The 13,049-nt window shown below is 41.0% G+C and overlaps 1 protein-coding gene across 1 annotated transcript; it reads right to left on the bottom strand.

Moving 5' to 3' along the window:
* Nucleotides 1–585: 585 nt before the first annotated feature.
* Nucleotides 586–12,046, bottom strand: NSRP1 (nuclear speckle splicing regulatory protein 1). Its single transcript, XM_064729477.1, has 7 exons — nucleotides 11,991–12,046; nucleotides 10,785–10,872; nucleotides 5,813–5,869; nucleotides 5,519–5,650; nucleotides 4,782–4,989; nucleotides 4,089–4,197; nucleotides 586–2,208 (listed from the first exon to the last, which is right to left on the bottom strand). The coding sequence occupies exons 1-7, from the start codon at nucleotides 12,008–12,010 to the stop codon at nucleotides 1,182–1,184; spliced, it is 1,641 nt and encodes a 546-aa protein (XP_064585547.1). The 5' UTR covers nucleotides 12,011–12,046; the 3' UTR covers nucleotides 586–1,181.
* Between the last annotated feature and the right edge of the window lie 1,003 nt (nucleotides 12,047–13,049).

The raw sequence follows: 13,049 nt of genomic DNA, 5'->3' as shown, positions 1-13,049 counted from the left end.
TCTAGTCCAGCAAGGCCTCTGACAAAAAGCAGAGGATTTCCCTCAGTGTTTGACCCCTGCATTCCAACAGAAGAACCAAAGCTCATTAGAGCTGTTTACACAGAACAGCAAAACCAAACTGTTCCACACTGGAGTATGTGCTTAACTACTTGATTAGCTGACATATAAAACTCATTCCAAGCCTTTATAAAGTGGCTGCATTTGCATTTAATTTTACTCACACTTTGTATCATTCTCAGTCTGCTGAAAAAATCATTAGGGAAACACCAATCTCAAAATCTTTTTTTCTAAATATAGAAGTACAACTTACTCTAGCATAAAAGTGATAAACTTACAACAAAACAAAGAAACAATTATAAAAGTGTTGAAAATGTATTCTAAAAGATATGACCCACTGTCAGACATCCTACTTACCTAGTAGGAAGATAATTTTATTCTTGAATATGAACCTTTGAAATCTAAAATATCACTTAACAAACTGATACAACTGTAATACATGAAAACAGACTCACCTACCTTATTCCATGCAAAAAAAAAAATGCAGTAAAATAACCTACACATGAAAAAAGACCCATACATTTGATCCAATGTATATCTTACACTTTATTAACTGTTTCTGTACATCAGGTCCCCAGACCAAAACCCACACATAATACAAAATTCATACCTCAATATGCATATATCTTACAGAACTCCACTCTACATACAGAAATCTCCTAGATCATTACTCAGGCTGGTTTTCTTGCTTTTTCACCCACTTTTACAGGTTTGCTGCTCATTTTTGAGAGCAGTAGTGGGCAGTGAGCCCTCCTAAGGGCTGAGAACACCTTTGTTTCAGCAGAGCTCACTGTTTTGGCTGCTGAAAGGAGCAGGGGGATGCATTCTCACCTTACACTGCTTAACACTCCCAGGTCTGTCCAAAATCTTCTGTACCAAGGACATGCTACTGAAGGGCAGGGTGGACAGCCAGCCACATTTAACATTTCACCTGTACAGACACACTAAGGGGGTGTGTCAAGACACCCACTGATCCACCCCAAAAGTTGTTCTCTTAAGGGACACACAACTTCTCAAAGGAAAGCCAGGAATAACAGGTAGGATAACCTTTTCTGCACAAGGATCTGCACAGCAGTGGCCTTTGCTCCTGGCTGCCAGCCCAGGTGTTTGTGCCCAGCCCTCAATCAATCCTCCTCCTTCTCGATGTAGGGTTTGCTGCTGACCCGGGCCATCTGCCGGGCCAGGTACCGGTCCCGTGCCGACATCACCGTCTCCTCATTGCTCCTTTTGGCAAACTTGCTCAGGGTCTCAGGTGCTTTCTGTGCTTGCTCCTTCTCATCCTTCTCCCTTTCTTCTCCAGCTTTACGTTTCTGCTCAGACGTTCTGGAGCTGGAGCTTCCCTTCTCATCCACCTCTCTGTCTTTTCCCTTTCTCTCTTTTCCCAGATCACTCTCTCCATCTTTTTCCAAAGATGTAGGAGTACCTTCTCTCCTCTCTCTGTATTTCTTTTCCTCACTGCCATATTTCTCTCTCTTCTCCTTTGCATGATCTTCCCTTTCTCTGTATTTCTCTCCTCTCTCCTTCTCTCTGTCATTATATCTATCTTTATCATTTCTGCTTCTTTCTTTCTCTCGTTCCTTCTCTGAGCCCCTCTCCTCTCTCTCCTTTGCCCTCCTCCATTCTCTGCCATGCCCCTCCCTCTCTTTTCTTTCCTTCCCCCTTTGTTTATCATCTTGATCTTCCCTCCTCCTGTGGTGATCTCTATTAGTGTGATCCCCATGCCTGTGCCGCTCTTCCCTTTCCCTCTGGTGATCCTTTTCATGGGTCCTGCTTCTCTCATAATCCTTTTCCCTGTACTGTTCATCACTTCCCCTTTTGCTTGGCCTGCTCTCTCCCCTCTGGTGACTTGTTTGGGCTTTGGTGCGTGGTTCTTCCTCCACACTGGACGAGCTTGGTGACCTGGAATGCCTCTGGCTTTTGTGATGTTTCACCTCCTCTTCACTGCTCACAGAGTTCTCCCTTCTTTTCTTCTTTTTCAAGTTTACTTTACTGTGCTTGTGTCTCTTGTCATCATCACTACTATCAGTTTCTAGGTCGGTATCAGCATCTGGATCATTTTCTTTCTTAGAGGGCTTCAATCTTTGTCTTTCTGAAGGGCTTTTGCTCCTTTCGTTGGGTTCTTCCTCAGTGTCAGGTTTTTCTTCCTTTATCCTACATTTTTTACATTAGAAAAGAATAACAAAATTAAAAAGCCTGAACTTCTGGACTTTTCTACAAACTGACTGCTGGTCAGGACTTAGGCAAAAGATGCTGCTGAAAAGTCTAAGAAAGCAAATCTGTCTGTGGCTCAGGTTCCAGGATTCCAGCACAAAGTGTCCATATCTGTCTCACTGGTGAATGTGAGCTGAGGAATTTATCTAAAAGAGTATGACTGTGGTAAAGTATGTGCAGCCTCCATCTAAGGAAAACAACATTAACTTGTGTTCCTGTGTAAGCCTGCTGGCAAGTTACAGGTTTTCCTATGTGTTTGGTCCTCTAGTCACATCAAATAATTATCCAGAGAAGAAGCAGGTTGTGTGTTTTGTGGACAGAGAGAGGAACGTGGGTTTTTTTTGATCCAATATTTCTGAAGATCTCACTTGTGGCTGGACAGAAATTAGTAACTTTTTACAGCTCAAATATTCTTACATGCAAAATGCTGACTCAAAAAGCTGAGGGGGTTGTGCTTTGCCATTCTCCTCTGGCTGATGAGGAAATCCATGTTCCCTCACACAAACCACGTCTCTTCCATTTAACCACACAGCTCCAGGAACAGCCTGTGGGGCTCTCTCGTGAGTCAGCACACCACCAGTGACATTCTGTGTCTGCTGAGTGCTTGAAGGCATGGACAGCCTATCAACAACAACTGAAAATTACACTGAAAAGTTTGGTAATTTACTTAGTAATCCAACTCAAAGGTGGGGCTCACTTTAGGGACACTTCTGAGATCTACAAATGGAGCTGTTTTCTCTCTGTATCCTGCTGTATCACCATGAATAAGAATGAAATTAAAATATACACCTGAGTTTATTTGAAAGCCTTGCTGGAAAAACCATCTACAGGACAATTTGTTTCCTCTGAATTAATTGTATGTGCCACTAAAGGAAATTTCCTTAATTTGTAAGACTAAAAAACATAATTTCAAATGCTCTCTATACAATACAAAACCACATCATCCTGAACACTTAATGGAGAACTCCCTTCCTTCAGGCAGCTGAGAAACTTCAGTGATCATTTTCTCCACCTGGGCTAAGAGTTTACATTCTAACAATACAATCTCAGACCTAGAAGATCTCTTGATGAAAGCTGCATTTTATTTGTGATAGCAAACACTTAACTAGTGACATCCATGCTTTAAAGATCTATCAAATGAAGTTTTACCTGAGTTAATTGTCTCAAATTATCAATTGCTGCATACAAAAAATATCCCCTTCATCACACGTATCCACAGGGCAGAATGTTACCATTTAAACACCTAAATAATTCAGTCTCATCTCATTACTTTGCTTTGGAATGTGCACATATTCAGATTTCAAAATACTCCCACTGGATTTCCTATATATTTGATTCATTTCCTTTCACCACAGTATCAACACTCAATTTAGTTTTTATGCAACTAAATGTGGAGTAAGTACAAAGTGAAGAGAACATTCTTTACAGGAAATTCACAGCATATTCATTTCCTATGACTTACTGCTATGCTCACTATTTTACCTCTTGTCTTCCTCATGATTCAAAATGTGTAACTTACACAGATTGCTAAACATTATGTAAACCAAAGAAAATGTAGGTTATAATAATACCAAGCAGGATTACAACCATAACTGTCCTCTTGATACCTTTCAGACAGCGTCCCTGTCCTGTTTGTTTCATTTCTGTGTCACTGATGATGATCATTAGTTATTTACCAAATAATTCAGTTAATCAGCTGTAAAATTACCAGTTTACCTTACCACAGTTTTAGTGCTCTGTCTAATCTTCCAGTGAATACAGAATCACAAACAGCCAGTGCTGGTTTTCATACCTGAAACCCTGCTGGAATCACATCCTACCTGGCTTCACGGAAGCTGCATTTTGGCATCTCTTCTTCCCCCACACGCTGGTTTAAAAGATGTCTGTAGAATCCACTGAGATCCCTCTGTTTGGTCACATCCAGGTATGCTGAGAGACAGAAAGGGAGGTTGGATTCACTGTGTCACAAATACTCGTCACACACAACTCACAACTGCAATTTCCACCCTGGAGGTTTTGAAATTCAAAATGGAAAAACCAGAAAATGGAAAAATCAGAGTAACCTGATCTGGTCTCACAGCAGACCAAGCTTGGAGCAGGCAGCTGGAACAGGTGACATTCAGAGGTCCACTCCAGCCCAAACTAGCTAATGATCCCACATCCTGTGCTTCCCACCTACTCCTGATGCTGACCAGAATGTCTGAGGTAAGGACTGGAAGCAGCACTGTACCCCAGGCTAATGAGTTTTCCCTCAACAACTGACCCTCCCTCAAAAAATAAATCACCAACCCAAACAGAGCTGACACACAAACAGAGGAGCTTCCTCTGTTCCATGTGTAACACATACAAAGGAAAGTAACAGACCAAGGTTGATCTGATTCAGGATCTGCTAATCTGGTTCTCTTTGATTTTAGTTATCAACTCTCACATAGAGACCACCAGAGGAATATATTGTATATCATGTACAAGGCCCTACTTCTTTTTCAGGACAATTACTTCACTATGAATCTCACCCTCGAGAGCTGATTCTCTTCTTTCCCTCTCCTCCTCCTCAGCTCTTTCTTGCAGCTTCTTCTTATAGGCTGAAGTCACAAAAGCCTCTTTGTGTGCAAACTCTCCTCCTTCCATTTCACGCTCTTTCTGAATTTTTCTTTCCATTCGTCTTTCTTGTTCCTTCTTCCTAATCTCAGCTGCTTTGAGGATATTGTGGATGTATCTGGGCTGAGGTAGAAGGGAAAAAAGTTACCATGCTGAGAGGTAATTGAGGTGGCTGAGAAAACACAAATTGGGATTGATGGAGATGTTGAATTAAGTTGGTAATGGAAGAAAACTGTCAGGGGCTGCTCTAATGTTCCCCCTCTGACTGACAGCTGTCCAAAACAAGCTGCCATTCCTCTCAGACCCCTAACACAGCAGGTTTCCCAGTTCCAAGAGAGGCTGCTGTATTCATTCAAAACAGTCATCCCATCTTTGACTAGGAGGATTTTTACTCTAAATGAAAATAAATGGTTTTTTTGATTTTTCATCCCTATGTCTTCCTAGCTGTAACAGCCTTGCCTTTCTTTTAAGGACTGGGAGGCTTCCTTTGATCCAGAACCTTACAAGAGCCTTGAAATGCACTAGAATAAATAACAATGAAAGTGTCACTGGCCAGGATAATCCAGCACTGCTTTGAAGCTTACAAAGTAACCACTGATGTCACCCCAAGCAGACAGAGTCCAACAGACAGGATACATCCTCAGGTACTGACCTTTTTGTCATCACTTCCAGCCAGCAATTTGGCACTGCTTTCTTTCTTCTTCTGCTGCATTTCATCATAAATGCTGTCATATTCATACACTGTAGCATCTTCTTCTAAAGCCTTCTGAATCTCCAGTTTAGTCTAAAACAAAAACAGGGAGGAGGAGAAGAAAAGATGTCAAAATAATAATAATGAAATCTTTACTATTTTCAAATATTTGATTCCTATATTATAATTTAAACATATCTATAGTATAAACTCACCCATCAGAACATTGGGAGTAAATTAAAAATAGTCCCTTACCTGTTTCATTGCTTGCTTTTTCAATGCCTCTTTTTGAAGACTTTCCCCAACAGTTGGCTGTAGGAAGGACACATTGCAGAAACAAAATTAATTACATTAACACAGGTTCTTTTTGTACCATTCTAATGAACAACTATATAATAGTCCAATTACAGACAGGTGTGATACAGAAAATATTGAATTCTTCCTGCATGTCAGCAGTAACAAGCAGAGATACTGACAATCACATGAAAAAAGAAAATCTGTATTCACAGTTAAATAAAAATTCTGCAAGGATTTGGTATTTATTTCAAGTCTCATTTGTATCATCAGTTGTGTATTTTCAGAAATAAGAACACAGCTAAACAGCATGTACTTCAAGTGTTACTGTTTCATTTCTCAAGATAAGCATGCTACAAAACAGCCATTCTAATCTTTCCTAAGAAGAAACAGATCTCTATTGAAAATATGTTTTCTAATCATATTGTCCAACAAAAATGCTTTGCATTTTATTTACTTTTTTGCTTTTAATTAGTTTTGACCTAAACTACATATCTATCTTTCCTCAACCAATAGATAATAGATAATGTTTATTAAACAGATCCACTATAATGGCAGGACTTGTATCCTTGTTTATGTAATTAAATATCTCTTAATCTTAAAAAGCAGAAATAGGAAGGAAAAATCCTTTTGCATTTTGGCAACTTCCCAAGTTTTGCAACTTTGACTAATACATGCTTTGTGTCACATTTAAAAAAGGCAAAGGGATTCTGTAATTTGTGGTTGCTGATTATTTGGACTAGAATTGGATACAGTCATTTATTTATGTAGCTGGTTGGTTGGTTGGATGGTTGGTTGACTGGGGGAAGTAGATAGTGGATTATTTAGTTTAAAACCTACAAGAATCCTGGCTTCATTCATTTCATGTTTACCTCTGCTTTCAACACTGAAAAACTATGAAGTTCTGAAGAACTAATGTTCAGAAATAATTTACAATGCTGTAGTTAATTTTATAACACACATCTTTTGAAAAGGCTATAAATGAGTCAGGATAAACCATAAACAGCCATTTTAAATTAGCATAGAGCACACATCAGCATTACACAGAAAACCTCCATTTCCTCCAGGTTCTTGAGAAAGAAGATGCTCCTTTGTTTGACACACTGAGGGGCACCCTGAAGGTTTCCTCTGTGGGAAACTCTTACACTGCTTTAACAAAAAGGTCCCTCAGCAGTGAAGAATCTCCCCTGCACTATTCCAGAAAGCAGGGGCTCAGTGAAAAACAAAACAGATTCTGAGTTACATTTACAGAATAAGCTCTATTCCACCAAAATATCTGAAAACCCGCTTAGAATGTTTTCCTTGTCTGCCTACAGGTAATAAATGCACTGATCTACAAAGATTAGGTAAACACTAACATAATACATAATCCTCATTATTGGACACATGATGGTAAAGAAGCCCATCTGCCATTTCTCCAGACTGGCAGTAAGTTTACAGAAAACAAACACCTTCCCCAATGGTTTATGGTGGACAATTTCCTGTTGTGCTGTGAGCTCTGACAGATGAGAACTTCCCGTCCTTTTGTATTGTTTTACTTATCAACTGCCCATTTATTAAAGGCCCTGTAAGCTCAGCAATCTGTCTCATACTTTTTCCCTCCCTCTAGTCAAGCTATTCTTCTGGAGCACAAAGCTTATAGTTCAATATTTTCTGAAAGGAGAAAACATTTTAACCCTATCCTGTGAAAGGACACAGAATCCATGCAAATCAAGGAACTCTGAGAAATGAGGCTCTCCAGTCCAGCACTGCTACCAGACCATGGGAGACAGCTTGTACACAAGTGAAAGTTATTAAAAAAATCAAACAATGAATTGCACCAATCTGCTAACATTTCTCATGGTTCTCTCCATTTTTCAGCTCCTTCTCACTCTAAAATGAGCCACTTACACCCTCATGTACAAGGATTTAGGAGTGAATCCCTCACAGAGAACTGTACAATGCAAGCACAACCTGCACATGAGACTCCAGCCTTCATGGAGTTAAAAACCAAAAATCACACCAGGCAACAGATTCCTCTCAATTCACAGACAGTATGAGCCATGGCTACTAGCAGAAGATCAAGAGAATGAACATGAAAAACAAGTCAGGTACACAGAATTAGCTTTCTCAGCACTCCATCCTGGTTTCCAGAAACCAGACCAAGGACTTCCTGAACTGAAGGATGGACCTGAACCATTGTCTGACACCAAGAGCATCCCTTAATTGACTAATCCATTTCTCAATCCATTTCTATTTCTGGCCATGCCACAGTATCCTGTGGCAAGGGGTTCCACACCTTAACTACACAATTTCCTTTTGTTAGATTAAACCAGTTACTTGGTGATTCCATAACACAACCCAGTGTTCATATTATGAGAAATGGCAACATCACCTCACTTCTCTGAATTATTCTTGATTTTACATACATCATCTTGGTTCTTTTCCACTTTCTCCTTCTCAGAAAACTCTTTTCTAGGAGCCCCTTTACCCAATCTTATTTTGCATGCAAACTGTTGCAAAAACTCTGGTCAGCACCAACATCAATTACTCAGCAAATCCTTACAGTCAGACTTTTCCTTTGAAAAGTTGCAAAGGAATGGAAATATCCATTAGCAAAACCAAAAATCTGAGCCTACAAGAATATAGAGTTTTCTGCTTATTTTCAGCTTCTGCCTGCTTAAACACTCCATTTATCTTGTAGGTGGTCACTAAACACCCACCAAATCCAGCTGATACATTCACAGAACTGTTCACACTGGCTCCACAACTTCCCTCCCAAATTTAGCACCTACTGAGGTCTATTTGCAGTTATTTTTTTCATCCTTTATTAACAAATCAGTTTTGAAAGATTGGTACAGTACAGGAACATACACTGGGTAATTCTGTGTATGTAAATCACAAACCAGAAATTTTATTTGCTGTACCACAGAGATAATTTCAATTAAACTCCAAAGATAAAAAGGAACAATGAACACCACACAGACTGACAAGCCAACTTCTTCCATTCAACACTGTATTTCCAGAAAATTCCCATCCCAGATGCTCTGTTTCTTATGAACTAACACAAAGACCATCTTCAGCAACTAACAGCCATTAATGCACTTAACCAGAAGGGAAAAAAAAATCCAAATTCCTTCAGCAAGAGTAGAGGCAAAATCTGAGTGAAAAATGCATAGTAACGCTAAAAAAAAAAGGAGCAGAAGTTTGGTATCTAATATATAATCACAGACAAGTCAGGTCTGCAGATTTCCCAGCACAAACTTTATTAGAGTTCAGTTAAAAATACATAATCTCCAGACATTTGAGATGTAGTTCTGACTGATAAAGTAGCAGACAGGAAATGAAACCCCTCCCAGATGCTGCTCCTTATCTTGAAAAGCTCTGAAATCATTACTGAACTAATAAAGTAATTCTGATTTTTTAAAAAAAAACAATCTTCTTTGATAAAGGCAGTTATGAGATTATTACTTTTTGCTGGGTATGTACCATACTGATGAGCACAACAACTTTTAAGAGGTTTTATAACAGACTTTGACAGTGAATCTGTCAGTTTTTCTGAAAGGGAGGATACTTGAGATGTTAAGCTAAAAGCTGGCAGACAGCATCATCTATTATTTTTACTAGAATTATTAACATTCATTCTTTTGTTTCAATCTTTAGATATTAAGAAAAAAATGAAGAAGTGAAAAAATACAAGACATCCCCTAGGGAGGTTCCCAAACCTACCACACAACATTTAATGACAACAGATTAAATGAAATTTATTCCTGGGATCTGGAAAATGTGGGGTCAGATTTTTGATGCAGAGAAAGACACCAAACCCCATCTAAGAGGGGAAGTGCTCCATTAGCACCTCCAGCAGGTGAACCTAAAGGAAAGCCTCTCTTTACAGGGATGCACCTCTGAGCATCACAGCTAAGTGAGGGAAGAGATGGGATTTAAAACACATTTGTGTCCTGTAAGCTGCACTGAGGCAGCTTCATGTTGAGGCTTTCATCACTAGAAAGCTCCTCAGCCCTCTCCTGCCCTGTAAATCGTGAGCTCAGACACCTTCAACAGCAACATTGCAGATTTTCTAATGGAACCAGGTACACACAGGCTGGGAATTGCTGAATTCAGGCCTTCTGTGGCATAAAATTAACAACTGCTAGTTCATTAAAATAAAAACAGATTTTAAAAGTAAATATTTTGGCGAGTCAGAAATCGACCAAAATTATTTGATGCTTTATTAGCATTGTTTTTCTCGACCACATGGAGTGAAGCTCTAGGGAGGCAAGAACGTGTTTGTAGCACAGGGTTCTGTACGTGGCCATATCCCAGCCTGTCCTGGGCACTTCTGCTTCCAGCAGCACATCCAGGTGGGATTTACACAGCACACAGTGCCCTCTGCTGGGGCAGGTACAGACAGAGTATTTTGAATCTCATACTATTAAAGAAACTAAAAATTAAAGATGATAGAAATGAACACCCTCACACAATTATCATACACCTTCTCTTGCTGTAGAACTTTTGGGTTGTACAGCTTTGATTTGCTCCCACTATGAACGTCATAAAATCAATTACATCAAATTTGGGTGGAATGGGCTAAAGGATAAAACACACACAACTACCACACTCAGTATTTGAGTGAGACCTGTTGATTACTACTGGTCTTTCTATTTGCAGGTATTCACCAGTGACAGCAAACAAATCTCTTTACAAGCTACAGTTAACTCTGGCAAACAGATTGTCACATGTGCTGAATTTCTGGAAGAGTTGACAGAAAGTAACAAAAAATCATCACTTCCATGTAATGTGTACTAAAGAAAATACAGATCATATTTCACACTCAAATCCAAAATGATGACACATATCCTAATGACTGCCAAAACCTGATGCAGCCATTAAGGGTTGGACACAAATAAATTTGCAGAATACAGGGCAAATTTCAGAAGAAAATTGTTGAACTGACCTCGTCATCTGACTCATCTGCAAACACCGAGAGCTTCTTTGAAGCAAGATTTTTCTGTGGCAACTTTTTGGGCATAATAAGCCCATATCTAGAGAGAGAGAAAAAAAGTTACCTTTAGCATCACTTACAACACAGCAACAAACCAAAAATTTGCCATTTATCATTTGAGAAGTAAAAGGTCAGCATCAACATAATGTATGGAAGTTATATGTGAGCAGCCTTTGCAGCAGGGCACACCAGCCAGCTTCCCATGCAAAGTTTCTGGATGCAATAATTGTCCTAAATTAGGACACAAATCCCTCCTGTCCAGAGCTCTCCAAGTAATTTTCTTTTTTCTCTCAGAGAAGTAAGAACTTTTTTTTAATGCAAACTACTGTTTAATCTGAAAAGATTTAGTCTTAGACTATACCAAGCACTATTCCATGCCTATGTTTGCAGTGCTGTAGTTTCATGTTTTGCTGGCAATGTAACCACAGGTGCTATGGCAAAGGACAAGATTTACAGTCAGATTGTGTCGCGCTGCAATTAATTAACTACACAAACAACCCTTCTGCTGACAAAGTCCATCTCTATGCTAAAACCACTTCCCTTCGGTGCTGAGCAACCTCTGAATCGGGGGTTTCTCGCCCGATTCGCAGGAACATACACTGGGTAAAGCTGCCTTTCCCTGAGTCCATCACTGAGCCAATAGCTCGCCACAGGGTGTAAGGCTGAACCGAATGGAACACTCCCTCATTCTGTACCACACATGGGTACACCCCAACATTCTGGGGTACCATACATGGGTACACCTCAACATTTTGGGGGTACCACACAATTCCTGTGAGCACTGTTCGCTTCCCTGAGCCCGCCCTCAGCTCCGTTTGACCCGGCCGCGGAGGCCCAGCAGCAGCCCCGGCTGTGCCCGAGGGTGGGAGTTGTGAGGGAACATTGAGGAGTTCACCTCCGTAAGAGTGAAAAACACCCCCGGGCAACACCCCCGCACCCTCAAGCGCCTGCTCGAGTTCTGCTTGTTTTTAATAAACACAGTTTTAAAGTCAGGCCAACACAGCGAGGCCTCAGGGCGGACACCTGGGACAAGCAGTCCCTGGGCAAGAGTTCTCCAGCGCTCGCCCCTGCCCTCAGTGCCGGCCCCGAATCCCCCCCAAGCGCTGCCCCCAGCCCGGCTGAGCGGGGCCCGTCCGCCCCGGCCCTGCCGGCACTCACTGCTTTCCCAGCGCCGCCATCTTGTCGGGCCGCCTCCCCCTCACAGCCGCTGCCGTTCCGCGGCCGCAGATTCCTCACGGCCGAGTGCTCCCCACGCACTTTCCCCGCCCGCCCCGGAGACCCTCACGGCACCGTGCCGCGGTCCCGCTCCGGGAGGGAAGCGAAGAGCCTGCGGAGGGGGCTGGAGGCGGCGGGGGATTTTTTTTTTAACAGCTCGTTTTCCAGGGGCGAAAGTGCTGATCAGGGAAGGGAGATGGCGGGCGCTGCCTGAGGGAGCCGGGGGCGTCTGAGGGCAGCGGCGGGAAAGGCTCTGAGGAGGGAGAAGCCCTGAGGGGGAAAAGCCCCCGAGACGCTCCTGGGGCCGAGGCTGAGGAGCCGCGCTGGTTCCTCCCCTCCATCACCGACTTGTCGCTTGTTTCCCGCTAAAGACTGAAAGAGGAGTTTAATTTCCCAAAATGTTATTAAAAAAGTGATTCTGCCAAAAGGGACGTTATTGGAAAGATTAAATCTCACTGTAGACAGTGCAGTTGCTGTAATCTCAAGCTTTATCCCAATAAGAAAGCTTTTTGTGTTTTATTAAGTGTTAGGCTTTTCTGCAACGTGTTCAGAAGAACGTTACAAAATGCTGATTAACAAGCTTTATTTAAAATTATTCCTAAAAGGTCCTTTAAGGAGACTGAACCTTGAAAATTAATGCTGTATCATTTATGAGCCTTGTAACTTGGGGCCCATAAAGATGTCCCTTCTTCTCGTTTTCCCATCAGAATTAATTTAAAAACCTGTAAAACTTTTATTAAGCCTTTAAAATTCGGTAGCTATGCTGGCAAAATTCTTCCCTTTAATGTTTTTATTGCTTTTTCTTGGTAATCCTTAACAGACTCCCTACCATCTTAACTAATAATCCCTAACAGATTTAAGCCATTTTAACAACAAATACTAGTGCCTATGCATAAAAAATAAAAAAATATCAACAGTTAATTTAATAAAAGATGTGAAACACCAGAATCACAAGGGTTAGATGAGAAATTAAGAGATTTAATTGGAGGCACTGTAGATACC

Source organism: Zonotrichia leucophrys, chromosome 19 (genome assembly GCF_028769735.1).
Source record: "Zonotrichia leucophrys gambelii isolate GWCS_2022_RI chromosome 19, RI_Zleu_2.0, whole genome shotgun sequence".
Taxonomy (NCBI): Eukaryota; Metazoa; Chordata; class Aves; order Passeriformes; family Passerellidae; genus Zonotrichia; species Zonotrichia leucophrys.
This window is presented reverse-complemented; position numbering and strand designations above follow the sequence as displayed.

Excerpts from the sequence above, each read along its gene's own strand:
- NSRP1 (XM_064729477.1), bottom strand. The coding sequence starts at position 12,010 with ATGGCGGCGCTGGGAAAGCA. Across the intron at positions 5,870-10,784 it reads CAGATGAGTCAGATGACGAG|CCAACTGTTGGGGAAAGTCT; the intron begins GTCAGTTCAACA and ends TCCTTCCTACAG. Across the intron at positions 4,990-5,518 it reads CTGGAAGTGATGACAAAAAG|CCCAGATACATCCACAATAT; the intron begins GTCAGTACCTGA and ends CTTCTACCTCAG.